This window comes from Aureobasidium namibiae, assembly GCF_000721765.1.
Source record: "Aureobasidium namibiae CBS 147.97 unplaced genomic scaffold scaffold_4, whole genome shotgun sequence".
NCBI lineage: Eukaryota > Fungi > Ascomycota > Dothideomycetes > Dothideales > Saccotheciaceae > Aureobasidium > Aureobasidium namibiae.
Window position 1 is genome coordinate 417,783 of NW_013581205.1, and position 15,277 is coordinate 433,059.

Here is a 15,277-nt window from a genome sequence, read left to right on the forward strand (position 1 = left end):
AACCACCAAGTCACTTGCAGTTCATCACACATAGACTCAACAATGGCAACGAAGCTAGAAGGATGGACTCGATGTATTCGTTGTAATTCAGGTATGGCATGACAGTAAGGCGGATGCAACAAAGCTACGACATGAGGGCAGGCACAAGGTCTCTGCCGCCGGTGAATGGGACGGGGCCTGGAACATGTAATCAAGCTCTTGGCACCTTCCTGTCCAAATGTCCGAAACACAGCATAGCACGCCATCCCTCCTTCCCTACAATCTCACCTTCAGCTGACACTCTTCTCTGTCCAACTCACTACTGCTTCCCCATAAACTCGCTGCTTCTCCTTTGCTCTTCTCGCTCTTCCACACTAGCCTTCTCACAAACACACCATGTCGGACCACACTTATAACTTCAACATCACCATGACCTGCGGCGGCTGCTCAGGTGCAGTTGAGCGTGTCCTCAAGAAGCTCGACGGTTCGTAAACACCTCCTCTTGTGCCCACCACTATACTCATCCCTGTCTCAGGTGTCAAGTCATTCGACGTCTCCCTCGACAGCCAGACCGCATTCGTCATCACAGAACCCTCCCTCGACTACAACACTGTGCTGGAGAAGATCAAGAAGACCGGAAAGAAGGTCAACTCAGCTGAGGCCGACGGCCAACCCCAAGCTGTCTAACCAACACGATACATCATGAACCATATTCGGATACCTTCTGCTTGAGCTATTTCGTAATCACACATAAACCGTGGGCAGGTCCCACCTTTCCTCAGAATCGCGCCTCCACCTTACGCCCCGTGTCTGCCAGCGCCCAGTCACTCTTGTGCTGCTTGCTGCGTACTCGGTTTGCCTGTTCTCTGCTGAAGCCCTTGGCCTCGACCGCCGGGTTGTATCCAAGTCCATTCTTCTGTCCGACCGTCTGTGAGTCCACCGACTCGTTTGTCTTGCCGTCTGCTCTCTTGTACACCGTAACCACTACAGCTCCTCCCAGCCCAAGGTTGTGCTGCAATGCTACCGTGGTATCCTTGACTAAACGGTTGTTGGCCCACCCACGCAGATGCCAGACTAGCTCTGCACATTGTGCAATGCCCGTGGCACCGAGTGGATGACCTTTGGAAATGAGTCCTCCTGAAGGGTTGATGACCATCTTTCCACCGTAAGTTATGTCTCCTTTGCGCACCATCTCATGTGCCTTGCCATGTTCGCTCAGTCCGAGTGCATCGATCACAATCATCTCGTTAGCCGAGAAGCAGTCATGCAGTTCGCAGACTTTTACTTCCGAGATGGAGACACCTGCTTCGGCCAGAGCGACCTTGACCGCGTTCTTCGTCATTTCGTAGCCCATCAAGTCGATGCTGCTACGCGAGAACAGAGAGGTAGCATCAGTGGCAAGACATTGGCCAGCGATGAGAATTGCTTGCTCTCTGAGATGAGGTCTGGCGTTCAAGAAATCTTCAGATACCAGAATAGCGGCTGCTCCGCCATCAGAGGTAGGACAGCATTGTAACTTGGTCAAAGGTTCGTGGATCGATGTCGAGTCCATGACTTGCTGCAGAGTGTATTCGTCTTGGAATTGTGAGTAAGGATTACGCTTCGAGTGCTCGTGATTGACTCTTGCAATTTCAGCAAAGTCTTCCTTCTTTGCTCCGTACTTCTCCATGTACTCTCTTCCGGCGTTGCCAAACATTTGAGCGGCACCAGGAGCGTTGGTGATGCCTCTGGTTGCCTTCATCATGTCTACAGTCGTGCCGGTAGGATTAGTCCGGTCTTGAAAGAAACTTTGCAGAGAGCCTGGGAACATTTTCTCAAATCCAACTACTAGAACACAATCCGCGGCTCCGTTCGAAACCATGGTACGGCCAAGGTTGAGACCTGTGGATCCAGTGCTGCAGTTGTTGTTGACGTTGTAGATGGGAATCTGGGTCATGCCGAACTGGTAGAAGACTCGCTGGCCGCAGGTGCTGTCACCGTAGCAGTAGCATGCTATGCCTTGCTCCACGTCATCATAATTGATCTGAGCATCCAGCATGGCTTTTACTCCCGCCTCGAAGCCCAGCTCTGTGTAGTCGACCTTGCCTCTAGGCTTGATGAATTTGGTCATGCCAACGCCGAGGACGTAGCATGGTGCTGCTGGTTTCTTGCCCATGATCTTGGTTGTTTGTGTTGTTCGGTTTCTTGTTATGACTTTGCTTGGGTGCAACTCGTCGTATCAAGTCTTGTCAAATCGCAACAGCGAACTCGACCTTTGACCATTCAGGTAGCGGTTGTACCGCGGAGAACGAACAGTGCGGAGAAGTGGAGAGAGCTCTCAGATGCCGAGGTTCCATCCATCCATGAGTTGGTTTTGGTTAGTTCAGTTATCCCCACCAAATCCCACCAAGGAAAGTAAACCGACTAAAAACGAACTCCGTACATCCGCGGCATCTCTATCTGGTGCGGTGATCGGCCTATACCAGTGAACATAGCATAGAGAGCAGAAGCAGGTCCATTGTCGAAATGCAATCTGCTGTATGTGTTTCTTGTCTGTATATCAATGTGGAGCCGATACGATGAGATGTTCGGCGTTCGACGTGGAGCAGATGCCGACTGAGCCTCACTACTCGTAGAAAAGGAGATTGAGACCTCATTGTAATCTACATACTATTATCCGTATCGATTTCCTCGTCAATCCTACTTGTTTGAGTGATAGAGCGAGACTGCTTCCAAGTAACAACGACTGAGCGTGACACGCCAGACCCTAGCTCAATACATATCCAAGCTCGGAGCCCATCATGTCAGGACAACTCCCAACCGACGCTCACAAGCCGGAGCATCCCTCCATGAGCCCACTGGAAGTCAAGACCGAGACCATCCACGTAGATCTCAAACGCCTGGCCACAGACATCAACTACGGCAAACAGCTGTCCCAAGGAAAAGGCTTCCGCATCTACGACTCCTCCTTCTCAAAGCTCCTCGGTTCCAACCCCAGCATCACCCAAGTCCAAAGTCGCGACTACCAATTTGCACACGAAGCAGGCGTGTACATCAAATCCACCAACCGCGTCTACTTTACCGCAAACTTCCAGACTTGTGACCCCATCGCTCTATACTCTGTAGATGCCACTTCCCTCAAAGTCAGCGACGATGACTTTGAAGGTGTAGTACAAGCAAACGGCGCTTGCAACTACAAAGACAAAGTCCTGTATTGCTGTCAAGGCGACATGAGCAACCCTTCTGCCTTGGTGCTCACCGACCCCATCTCAGGCACCTCGGAAACCCTACTCGACAATTTCCAAGGCAGACCTTTCAACAGCATCAACGACGTTGTTATCCACCACGCCAACGACGATATCTGGTTCACCGATCCCACCTATGGCTACGAACAAGCCTTTCGCCCTTCCCCCGACTTGCCTTCCCAGATCTATCGCTTTGATCCTTCGTCAGGGCGCACTTGGTGCGTGGCAGATGGATTTGTGCAGTGCAATGGCCTTTGCTTTTCTCCCGACTATAAAAAACTATATGTCACGGATACGGGAGCTTGTCAAGCTCATGGTGGTCCCAAGGATGGCCATAACTTTTCTATGAATCCTAGGTTACCTGCTACCATCTACGTCTTTGATGTCTGCGATGAAGGCACTACGTTGAGTAATCGCAAGACTTTTGCGTTTTGTGATGCAGGGGTGCCTGATGGGATCAAGTGCGATGAAGAAGGGAACGTGTATTCGGGATGCGGTGATGGTGTGCATGTGTGGAGTCCTCAAGGAACATTGATAGGAAAGATTGTGACGGGAGGCTGTGTGGCTAACTTCTGTTGGAGTAAGGAAGGGATGTGGATGTTTGGGGAGGAAGAGTTGTATTTGTGTAAACTTGGGGCCAAAGGTACTTTGGTCAGCATTGAGTGTGAGTAGGACAGAGGTGTAAGGGTTGTGTTTATGGGCTACCATAGCTTTGACAGTTGGGCCCTACTCCTACCCTAAACATACTAATAAACACTCTGCATTGCCATGGCCTATTCGCTTCATATCGCTGCAACAGACATCAGAGCCGCCAGTCACTACGAAAAGTGGGACTCGAGGACAGCGCAAAAGACTCTGAATCGTGATTTGTCGCACATACAATAGTCCATTGACATTGGCGCTAGACATGCTGTCGTATCGATTGAAGAGTGTTGTAAGGATCGAGAAGAATGCACGAAGGCAACTGTTGTTTATACGAAGAACCTTTCTGTGAGGTATGTGTAAGGCACTAAGACTTTAGAGGGCGGTGTTACGCAGAGGTTATGATAATCTTGTGATGATGACCTTCATCTTACTGGAAGAGAGCAGATCATGGCCAAAGCAACCCCTTGGTCTATCGTGTGGTCAACTGATAATAATCCAGGAACAAGGAAGAAGGCCTGATTGCTCTTTCCATGTATCACGTCGACTACGCGCCTTCCTTCAATCAGGCACGCCCCTATGACATGGCAGGCACGAGCAGTCGCTCCTTCCCACTCTAGAGTCCCTACTGTGATCATCAGACGTACCGTGTTTCACAAGTAGAATCCAGGCCAGTCAGTAAGCACGGTCAATATGTCAACAAACAGACCAGTGCAGAGAGATCGAAGGCTGGAAGAGTAGATCGTATGTATTCTGACAGAACATTAACATCGTCTATGCGCTAAGAGAGTATAGTCCATCGCTATATTACAGCAGAGCGGAAAGGGCAGACCATCTAGATGGAAATCCTCTAGAGAGCAGAAAGCAAGAAACAAGAAACTTTTTGATGCATCGGAGACCTCGTGTCGTTGGTATATTGGGAAAGAAGAAGGGAAACGCCGCCATTTTGTGAGTGAGAAGAAGGGATATCGTCTGTCCCATGCAGATAAGAAGAAAAACGCCATGGAACACCAATCGCTAGAACGCAAGACGGGGTATAAAGCCGTCGAAGAATAAACGGCATGAACAGTGGAGAGAAAAAGCCAGGGCCGAAAGGGCGAGAAAGCACTTATGCCGCAATAGCAACGGCAAGGCGCTGGCGTTCTCTCTCCATGGCAAACACCTTTCTGCTCATCTCGAGCACAGACTCGAAGCCTTCACGGCCCTTGATGGCGTTTTGCTTGAAGCGCTCGACGGTAAAGTCCTCGATGCTGTTCTTGATCTTTTGCCAACCGCCGCAGAAGGCAGTGATTTGAGCGGATTGTTGGAAGATTGTGCGAGAGGTAGGGCCGGCGGGCGAGGGACGGTATACGACAGTTTCGCGGACGGAGAGGAGATCGTTGAAGGTCATGTTCATGCTGCACATGGTGACCTTTTTGGCGGCAGGGTCGACGTAGGATGTCTCGTAGACTTGGGAGACCTCCTGGCCACCGAAGAAGGTACTAAGCCACTTTGGTGCGGATTGTTTGCAGGTAATGAGACGTTCGGTGCGGAGCTATCGTTGGAGTCAGTAGTTGTTCTTGCAGATGGAATCAATGCAGACTCACAATGCCAGTGGTCGGGTCTACATGACGCGAAATAGTGTCGACAGCGATAACGTGGGTGCTCTTATCGTTCCACGGACAGTATTTGCGCCAGTTTGCAGTCGAGACCTCCTCCCACGAGTAGTCAAACTCATGCTGCGACTCGAAAAACTTCATTGCTGCGAAAAAGCGACTGGACGAGCGATAAAGGTCGAGAGAGTGCTAGATATACGGAAACGCGGACTGGTCGCCGACGGACGGGAGGGAGCGTTGGGGCCTTTTGTTGGTCCTTGGGATTTTTTGCGGTTTGCGGGTTGCTGAAGAGCTGGCAGAGCGTCGACGGAAGAACAGCAGATGCAGATGTCGCGTGAGCAGAAACGAGAGTCGTTCGCTGGTGTCGTGTGCTTCGTTACTGAAGAAAGAGTCAAGCAGGAAAGGACGATGGGAAAAACAGCCTTCACGTTGCGAGTTTCGGTCTTTGTTGGCGCGCGCGGCTTGTGCTTGTGGCCAAAAATCTTCCTGAATCGTTGTCCGCCGATCTCGACAAGTCTGGACGCGCCCACTGCATATCATTCTCTTCATCTCACTCGTGCAACTTGTCATCTTTTGCTGATCTATACTTATATCCATGCATTTCGAACACATGCCGTTCGGGTGATACCAGACACAACACCCTTCCGCATCTGACAGAGATAATCCTCGTCTTCTCCTTTGTTGCGGCGGCCGACTCGAGTTTGCATGTGAAAGCGGTCTTTGCGGAGGTTCCGATTCTTCCTCGTCCATCCAGCAACTCTAAACTCTAAACCGATAGATCTGAAACTCTGCTTCATCCGAATGCTGACCACGAGACGGACGAGTGGATCTATACCGCAGTCCATCAAGGTGCTGTGCTAAGAGGCCCGTATATGTCATCATGATTGCTCGCCTTATCCCGGGCGTCTATGCTACTTCTCGGCCTGAGCTTGCAATTCCCTGTCCTTCTCTTGCTCAGCTTGCTTGATCTTCGCTGCCACTTCTTCCAGTCGCTGCGTCCTCGCATTTCTCCATCCTTGTCCATGATACCTGAGTATCCACAGAATAGGCGAGAACAGCATCACTACGCCTGCTATAAAGGTGAAACACCACCCTCTGCCCATGCTTTCAATCATGATGATTATGATGGCTGTACCACCCGCTCCCATGAAGCAGCGGACAAGGTTGTTGGCAGCTATGGCTGTCGACGGACTCAGTGGATACAGATCAACCAGCATGACAGAATTGCAGTTGAAAGATCCTGTCAAGCAGAGTCCAATGAAGAATAGCATAACCAGTGGCGCCGCCAGATTCGTCTCCACTTGCATCACCCATCCGTAGCAAAGCAAGGCTGCGTCGCCAATGACCACCAGTGGCCACGTGACTTGAATGCGAGCTTGCTCAAGAGGGAAGTCTTTGAGATCAGTAGCTCGTTTCTTGTCGACAGGAAACCCATGTTTGACAGCCAGACGTCGGAAGTTCCAATCAAGAAGCTTTCCGCCTAGAGTTGGCGCGATTAGACAGCCAACTCCAAACGGAATAAAGCAAAGACCGATCTGAAGATCGTTGTAGTTGTAAATCTTGCCGAAAAGATACGGCATGCTGGCCGTCACATCGTAGAAAGCCGTGTACACCAGCGAGTTGTAGAGCAACAGCAGCCCCGTATCTTTTTCAAACACTATCTTGAGTGTCTTGAGTGGGTTTGGAAACCGTAGCTTTCGGGCCTTTATCAGACGAGCTTCTTCGAGACGAACGCTTTCGCGGGTGACTGTGCGTGTCAAAGCCGGTGCTTTGGCAGCCTTCTTGTCGTGAAGATAGTTCATGAGTGATCGATTCCAGCTTTGAGGTTTGACTGCCCCATTACCAACCACGTTGCGGCAAGTTTCCGGAAAAGCTATAAGGAATGGCACCAAGTAACAGGCACTGAGAATGACCAGGAACCAGAATATAGATCGCCAGCCCAGAAATTGGGCCAAAATGCCTCCCAGCACAGGTCCTAACGCCGGAGCGACCATAGGACCAGAGGTCACATATCCCATGTAAATACCTCGTTCGGCGCTTGTTGCGATGTCAGCAACTACGCCACTACCTAGTGCAATCGTTGCAGCACTTCCACAGCTCTGCAGACACCTCAAGATGAGCAAAGAGACGTAGTTTTGACATAGTGCAATGCCTATACAGGCGCCAATGTATACGACGAAGCATACAAAGTATACTGGCCGTCTACCGACCATGTCAGCTAGATCTCCCATAATAGCTGGCGCTATGCCTTGTGCGATCATATATGTCGTCAAAGTCAAATTGATGAGTGTCGGCGAGACTTGGAAGTCCCTAGTCAGCGAATTGAGAGCCGGGAAGTATATATTTGCCGAAACCTATGACAGTCAATGATGAGTTTCGAATACGCTGAACGAAAAGACTTACAGCGGAAAAGAAACCTGCACAAGCTGCTAACAGTGCAATGAACCTCTTCTGACTAGCCGTGAACACAGTATACGGAGCTTCCGAGATGCTAGCCTCAACGTCTCGCAAATCAATATCCTCTATGGATGATGCGACTTCATCCTCATCACGAGACGTTGATGTCGTGACCTCGTGGATGGACTCTACTGCTTCATCGGGATGGCTACGGTTTTGTTTTCGGTCTCGTCCATGAAGTGCGGTTTCACGGACTCCTGGTCCATGAGTGGTTTCCCGTCCTCGGCTTGGCTCATCGTGATGGAGCTCCTCCGAAGATGGTGGTGGCAGAGACATGATGTATGTCAGAAAAGAAGGTATGAAGCAGCATCGATCGCCTATCTCAGCCTACAAAATACAAGTCTACAATGCATATCATGACTTCCAGGGTAGTGTCTCGTTGTGCCGGATTCCGTCTGCCTACATTGCGTATCGATATACAGAGGCGATTCGTGATAGGGCGATTATGTGCATCGGCGTACCGCTTCCGCCATTGCTCCCGATATCGCCGACCGGGGATTCGAGATTTTGCCGATGGAAGGTGAGTCGGAAGAATGAAGCCGATGTTGGACGATATACATGATGCTGACATGATAGTCACAGATGCCAACGAAGGAGTTGGTCCGAAAGCTGGAGCCAAGACAAACGTCAGTTTGAGAAGCAGCTACGTAAGGTCGGCGAGAGTTCACATGCGACAAGTTGCTTCGACTTGGATGGTCAACAATCGGATCAACAAAATCTAGCACATCATGGCCGACATCACGGCAGTGTTCAACACGGCGCTGAAATCTCACAATGCGCCTCCGGCCACATTACATCGCTACTCGATCGACCGACTTGACGAGTTTCTGAAAGAAGCCTACAGCATTGTATGTTAGGATTCTTTCAGCATGGCACACGCAGTGTCTGACTTGACCATAGAATGCTCGTATAGCAGATCTTACTGCATACCTTCGGGCTGTCAGACCTTCATATCTATCCACCGCTCCTGCACCTCGACGACCACAACGACAGAACTCTTCCGACCACAAATCTACTCAGGATGCAACACAACGACATCTGTCCGATACAGAAAGAGCTTCCATCGATGCCGAAGCAAAGACAGTACTGCGACAGCTGCATGCCGCTGTAGAACGTATCAGCCAGACCGAACAGATCAGGCAGGACACGGCGTCTCACATTGCGCTCCGCAAACGCAACCAGGGTGGCTTAGGCGCGATTGGAAGATGGGCAGCTGGTGGAGCTGTCACTGCGAAGAGCGCTGAAGAAGAGGTCGAAGAGGCCAAGCAGAAGATGCTCAACGCACATCGAGAGAGTATTGTGTGGTTTCTTCAGGCCAAGCTCAGAGAAGCCGGTACTCTTCAAAGCACAATGATGGAGATCAGAATACAGCGTGAGGTCGAAAAGAGCAAGAGTGTGCTATACAAAGCGAAGAACAGCAGCATGGCCTACTCCCAGAGCCTCGATACTGTGTCAGACTCGGAAAATACAGTCGCGCAGGGACAGGAGAGGGAAGTGCCACAGTTGAGTCAAGAACAGATGGAGCTCTTTGCGCAGGAGAACCAAGACATGATGAAGCATTACCAGGACACGCTGGACCAGGTCCGGTGAGTAAATTACAGCTGTCAGTCTCTCGAAGCAACAGCTAACATGAAATACAGCACGGCGGAGCGGTCTCTGATCGAAATCTCCGAGCTTCAGTCAACGCTCGTCACCAACCTGACGGAGCAAAACGAGCATATCGAGCAACTGGTACAAGATTCCTTCTTCACGACAGAAAATGTCGGAAGGGGAAACAAAGAACTCAAGCGTGCGAGTGAGCGTACCAGCGGTGCAAGAGTTCTATTCCACAGCACGTGTGCATTCTGTGCCTTCCTCGTCGTGTGGGATCTGATATTCTAGGACTTGGACCATCCATGTTCACATGCAGTCACTCGAGGAAGTAATCTGAAATGGCAGTCAAGCCATTCGCTGGGCGATCGGCGTTTGGCTAGAAAAGCGGGTTAAGACCGCACGCTCGATGATGCTCATGCGAACCGATCAGCCTCGGGACGTCGGAGCGCCATGGCGAGCACGAGGACGTGGGGACACCGAGGTTGTCGATAGAGTACAAGCACATATTGGCATGATGTAGACGATACCGACAGTCTTTGTCTGTCCCTGTTTCCTTCATCTCGTTCTGTTATAGAAGCATCAAGCGCTCAGTTCAGCCGATTTCTATTTCTATCTTCAGCCTGAGTTCGCACAAACTTGGCGTCGGTTCCTGCCCGCGTTTCTCGGATTACTTGATAGAATAGGTACCCCGCCGGTGGTGTGCCTGCGTACGAGACGAAAATGGTTTCGTCTTTGACTCCTTCAGACCCTCAATCTCGCCTTCAACAAATCACATCCCACATATCCCATACAGACACAACCATGGCCTCATCTTTCGGAGCAGATATTGTACCCCAGGCACCTGAAGATCCCTTGTTCGGATTGATGGCCGCTTTCCGCCGCGACACTGATTCAAGCAAGGTCGACCTTGGTATTGGAGCCTACAGAGACAACAATGCAAAACCCTGGGTGCTACCCGTTGTGAAGAAGGTGCGCATACATAGATATCTCATGTCTCACCAGCTGGATCTATACAGATATTCAAGGGAAACATTTGTTTGTGGTAACGAGGGGCTAATCAAATTCGCTATCTAGGCCGATGACCTCCTTCGCCAGGACCCCAATCTCAATCACGAATACCTTCCCATCGCAGGTCTTGCCGACTTCACCACCGCTTCGCAGAAGCTAATCTTTGGTGCTGACTCGCCTGCTCTCAAGGAGAAGCGCGCTGTCGCCCTGCAGACCATCTCAGGCACTGGAGCCGTCCACTTGGGCGCTGCTTTCCTGGCCAAGTTCTACAACCCCTCGACCTCCGGGGCCAAGACCATTTATGTTTCCAACCCTACATGGGCAAACCACAACCAGATCTTCTCCAATGTCAAGCTTCCCATCAAGAACTACCCATACTTCTCTGCCGAGACCAAGGGTCTTGACTTTAAGGGAATGGTTCAGACGATAGAGCAGGCTCCGGAAAGCAGCGTCATCCTACTGCACGCTTGCGCTCACAACCCCACAGGTGTTGACCCTACTCAAGACCAGTGGAAGGAGATCGCCTCGCTCATGAAGAGCAAGTCTCAATTCCCCTTCTTCGATTGCGCATACCAAGGTTTCGCATCCGGTGACTTGAACAAGGATGCTTGGGCCATTCGTTACTTTGTCGAGCAAGGCTTCGAGATGTTCGTCGCTCAGAGTTACGCAAAGAATCTTGGTCTGTATGGCGAGCGTGCTGGCTGCTTCCACTTTGTTACTGGTCCCGGCTCTAATGCTGAGGACACTGCAACCCGTGTTGGTAGTCAGTTGGCTATTCTCCAGCGTTCCGAGATCAGCAACCCTCCCGCATATGGTGCTCGTATTGCGTCGGTCATTCTCAACGATGAGAAGCTGTTCGCCGAGTGGGAGGAGAACCTTCGTGAGATGAGCGGTCGTATCATCTCGATGCGCAAGGCTCTCAAGGGCAAGCTCGACGAGCTGCAGACGCCTGGCAACTGGGACCACATCATCAACCAGATCGGCATGTTCAGTTTCACTGGCTTGTCCGAGAAGCAAGTGTTGAAGATCAGATCCGATGCCCACGTCTACATGACCAAGAATGGCAGAATCAGTGAGTGCTAGCATTAGTTTGGCTCACAGACAAAGTACTAATCATGTGTAGGTATGGCCGGTCTCAACACCAACAACGTCGACTACTTCGCCAAGGCTGTCGACAAGGTCGTTCGCGAAACCTCATAGATTAGTCTGAGGTCACCAACCAAGGGACAGAACAGAAGATGCGTCTGTCATGTAATCATGAAGGAAAATAGCATAGGTTGGAGTAAGTGCATTAATTGGGTGTTCGGTGGGAAGTGCCTCTGCAGAACGGAACCTTCGGGAAAGGAATCAAAATGTCGCTTCACAGGTCGATTGTCTTGTCGAACGGGATCACGATGTGTGGGTGTTCGGGGTTTATGAGTGTCTTGTCTGTGTTTTGGTCGCTGTCAAGATGCACGGCTTTAGTCGTCCCTTTAGTCGGCAGTTAACCCTGACGCGGGCCGACTTGCCGATGTTGACTCTCTCCATGTCCGATTTGCCGCCCATTGGAGTTCAGGCATTTTCTTTTGCACATTGACTGCGCGTGCGGTCTCACGAAGACCGGAATACTCAATCAAGGGCGGTCCAGCGGATCATATCGTGCTCTTTCATAGTCGCCAATCACGATCGGGAGACCCGAAATCGTCCACATCATACCCCCGCATTCTCACCCGGTGGACCTCCGTCATGGCTCAGAGCCGCTTGAGTCTCATCTCTAGACATCTTAACCAGAGACCCCAAGTCGAGTTGAACACACCCTACACCCACGAGCGCCAATCCAGCCCTCCAGACGATATCCTGTACAACCCTGTGCCTGCTGCTCAAGAGCAAGAGAAGAAGACCAACATGTCGAGCCAACCACCCCACCCCGCCCTGCTCATCCCAGGTCCCATCGAGTTCGATGACCAGGTTCTGCAGTCAATGAGCCACTTCAGGTACTACAGGCACACCCTTTTCATGCTAAGCATTGACTGACAATCGCAGCGAGTCCCATGTCGGCGCACCCTTTGTCAAGACATTCGGCGAGGCCTTGACCATGCTCCGCAAGCTCTTCCAGACCGAGGACCCCGCATCGCAACCTTTCGTCATCTCGGGTTCCGGTACCCTAGGATGGGACCAAGTCGCTGCCAACCTCGCCGAGCCTGGTGATGATGTCCTGGTCCTGCACACTGGCTACTTTGCCGACAGCTTCGCCGATTGCTTCGAGACATACGGTGTCAAGGCCACTCAGCTCAAGGCTCCCATTGGCGATCGCCCTCAGCTGGACGAGGTCGAGAAGGCTCTCAGGGAAAAGAAATACAAGCTCATCACTGTCACTCACGTCGATACGTCAACTGGTGTCCTCAGTGAGATCGAGGCCCTCAGCAAGCTCGTCCACAAGGTCAGCCCCGACACGCTGGTTGTTGTCGATGGTGTCTGTAGTGTCGGCAGCGAGGAGATCCAGTTCGACAACTGGGGCATTGACTGTGTCATTACTGCCTCCCAGAAGGCCATTGGATGCCCAGCTGGTCTGAGCATCGTCATGGCTTCCGGTCGTGCCATCAAGTCCTTCCAAAGCCGCAAGGTCCCTCCCACCTCCTACTTTGGCTCGTGGAAGAATTGGATGCCCAGTATGTACATCCTCTGTTGTCCCTAGTCGTCAGAACTAACATGTCATAGTCATGCAAAACTACGAAGCTGGCAAGCCCTCATACTTTGCGACCCCCTCGCCTCAGCTTGTCCACGCTCTACACACCACTCTTACTCAAATCACATCAGTCCCATTGGCCGACCGCTTCGCTGCTCACCGCAATGCATCGCAAAAGGTCAAGAAGGCTATCACCGAACTCGGTCTCAAGCAGCTGGCCGAGAAGCCAGAGAACCAAGCCAACGGCATGACTGCCATTTACCTTCCCAAGGGCTTGACTCCTCCTGACGTTCTGCCCAAGCTCATGCAGCGTGGAGTTGTCTTTGCTGGTGGTCTGCACAAGCAGATTGCCACTCAGTACATTCGCTTTGGCCACATGGGTGTCAGCGTCACTGATCCCAACCGTGATGACATTGATCGCGCGATTGTTGCACTCAAGGAAGGCATCACGGAAGCACAGGCAGCCATGGATCTTTCTTCTAGATAGGTAGACAAAAAGTCTGATGATTGTATGTTTGTGAAAAACGTTCTTTTCTTGTTGGCAACCGATGATTTCATGTAGTCAATACCTAGTCAATACCCCAGCTTCATCTTCTCACCCCCAGCAGCATCGACCAAGGACAATGCATCTCCGTTCTTGGTACAGCCACGCCCACCTTGCCAATTGTACGGCCCACAGCTTGGAACTTCACAGTCTTTTCGACACGTGGGAATACACGATCAGCACGATATAGGGTTCCTGAGTACGTCTCGGCGCCAAGTACATGAGGAAATCTTGAGGTCAACCCGCGGAGCCTCAAGCCTTCTGTTATTCCCGGTCAACGTCCAGCTAGTAACGTCAGCTGGCACTGCTTCTTGCTCCACTTGTGCAGAACTTACTCTTCGTGAATCGTACTTGGTCTGACCTCGCAATCGCTTTCGACGTTATTCTGTTGCGATACCAGGACGGCGGATCGACGTTGATGCCCTACAGTACCAGGTCTCGTGCTACTGACATGATTCCAGTCGATTATGCTTTGCCGCTTACTGTTTTCCTCGGGGCATACTATGCTAAGACTTAGAGTCCTGCAGAAGTATCTGTGCACAGACAAGTCCGCAGTTCGATGCTCGACGTAGGACACAGTCAATATGGTTGCTCGTAGCGATGTCCAGTTTGTTATTCCCATTGCATGTTCGCTGACTGTTTGGGTTCAAGCTTAGAGACGCCAAACAATTGACACCAGTACCACGCATATACTTACCAGACCATCTAGCGGCTCATAGGTATAGTTGTGTCATACTTTCTGGGGACAAAACTTCTTGCCTATCTCGATACCAATAAGATCTAAAGCCTGGCTTTCTCGACAGGTACACTACTGCCCCAAGCACTCCCTCGTGCTTACACCACCCTTGTACTACCAGGTTCTGATCTTTCATCGCCAATCATGTACAGCTCCGCGATTCATGTCATCCATGTGACTAACTGGTTTCTGCTGATGGATCATAATGCTTCTTTCCGATTCCACGCGGATATGCCCCGAACGTTCATTGAGTTTGAGCCCTGGGCCTGGTAACGGCACTCCGCGGGTCTCCATCCTATTCACCTACTCGTGGCACGCCGCGTGGAATTAATATCTGTCCTCCGGCGCACATGCACATGGAAGTATCTGCAAATTCTTCGGGAAATGGCTGTATCCGCGGAACCGTTCATGGATGCGGCTACAATATCACTTTCTATGACTTATCGTTGTGGATCAAGAGTAGTTTCATCACCATCATCAACAGCAACAACGGCAACTCCCAGAGAAGCCAGTTCTGATCGAAGCTCCCCAATGCTCAGTCAAGTGCTCGGCGTGTTGGTTGTTCCCGGTCTGCTTCCTTGGCGAACAGCCTATTCCCTGCTATGGAGCTCTGGAAATGAGTACCGCCGGACGAAGTCGAGTATGCTTCTTTGCCTCTTTCCAGCATAAGCCAAGCTCGCATTTTATCTTGCCTCCAGTATGGTCGAGTCGTGCTGTCTGCGGGATTGAGCGTTCGAATTAGTCCTGACCCACGTGCTGAACCCTCGAGCATCATGATATGCACCCAAGCTTTCATGTGGGCACCACCACGACTCTTTTATGTATGTAGGTTTA

General features: G+C 51.1%; 8 protein-coding genes across 8 annotated transcripts; 5 read left to right on the forward strand and 3 right to left on the reverse strand.

The window, feature by feature from the left end:
* Window positions 1–375: 375 nt before the first annotated feature.
* On the forward strand, window positions 376–666 carry M436DRAFT_41720 (putative heavy metal ion transporter; the record flags this gene model as incomplete). The annotated part of the gene is made up of 2 exons (XM_013574119.1): window positions 376–463; window positions 515–666. The coding sequence occupies 2 exons, from the start codon at window positions 376–378 to the stop codon at window positions 664–666; spliced, it is 240 nt and encodes a 79-aa protein (XP_013429573.1).
* A 91-nt stretch (window positions 667–757) lies between these two features.
* Window positions 758–2,134, reverse strand: M436DRAFT_61757 (putative nonspecific lipid-transfer protein, mitochondrial precursor; the record flags this gene model as incomplete). Its single annotated transcript, XM_013574210.1, has 1 exon — window positions 758–2,134. One exon carries the CDS (start codon window positions 2,132–2,134, stop codon window positions 758–760), a length of 1,377 nt encoding a protein of 458 aa, XP_013429664.1.
* Window positions 2,135–2,807: 673 nt separating this feature from the next.
* On the forward strand, window positions 2,808–3,875 carry M436DRAFT_41898 (calcium-dependent phosphotriesterase; the record flags this gene model as incomplete). Its single annotated transcript, XM_013574154.1, has 1 exon — window positions 2,808–3,875. The coding sequence occupies one exon, from the start codon at window positions 2,808–2,810 to the stop codon at window positions 3,873–3,875; it is 1,068 nt and encodes a 355-aa protein (XP_013429608.1).
* A 1,078-nt stretch (window positions 3,876–4,953) lies between these two features.
* M436DRAFT_61759 (MSF1-domain-containing protein) lies at window positions 4,954–5,584 on the reverse strand (the record flags this gene model as incomplete). The annotated part of the gene is made up of 2 exons (XM_013574211.1): window positions 4,954–5,379; window positions 5,432–5,584. 2 exons carry the CDS (start codon window positions 5,582–5,584, stop codon window positions 4,954–4,956), a joined length of 579 nt encoding a protein of 192 aa, XP_013429665.1.
* Window positions 5,585–5,990: 406 nt separating this feature from the next.
* Window positions 5,991–8,173, reverse strand: M436DRAFT_70857 (MFS general substrate transporter; the record flags this gene model as incomplete). Its single annotated transcript, XM_013574298.1, has 3 exons — window positions 5,991–6,021; window positions 6,356–7,794; window positions 7,844–8,173. The coding sequence occupies 3 exons, from the start codon at window positions 8,171–8,173 to the stop codon at window positions 5,991–5,993; spliced, it is 1,800 nt and encodes a 599-aa protein (XP_013429752.1).
* Window positions 8,174–8,625: 452 nt separating this feature from the next.
* M436DRAFT_61761 (syntaxin) lies at window positions 8,626–9,778 on the forward strand (the record flags this gene model as incomplete). The annotated part of the gene is made up of 3 exons (XM_013574212.1): window positions 8,626–8,745; window positions 8,798–9,483; window positions 9,538–9,778. The coding sequence occupies 3 exons, from the start codon at window positions 8,626–8,628 to the stop codon at window positions 9,776–9,778; spliced, it is 1,047 nt and encodes a 348-aa protein (XP_013429666.1).
* Window positions 9,779–10,210: 432 nt separating this feature from the next.
* On the forward strand, window positions 10,211–11,698 carry M436DRAFT_70859 (aspartate aminotransferase; the record flags this gene model as incomplete). Its single annotated transcript, XM_013574299.1, has 3 exons — window positions 10,211–10,459; window positions 10,565–11,570; window positions 11,622–11,698. 3 exons carry the CDS (start codon window positions 10,211–10,213, stop codon window positions 11,696–11,698), a joined length of 1,332 nt encoding a protein of 443 aa, XP_013429753.1.
* Window positions 11,699–12,382: 684 nt separating this feature from the next.
* Window positions 12,383–13,650, forward strand: M436DRAFT_41331 (PLP-dependent transferase; the record flags this gene model as incomplete). The annotated part of the gene is made up of 3 exons (XM_013574052.1): window positions 12,383–12,471; window positions 12,521–13,146; window positions 13,196–13,650. The coding sequence occupies 3 exons, from the start codon at window positions 12,383–12,385 to the stop codon at window positions 13,648–13,650; spliced, it is 1,170 nt and encodes a 389-aa protein (XP_013429506.1).
* Between the last annotated feature and the right edge of the window lie 1,627 nt (window positions 13,651–15,277).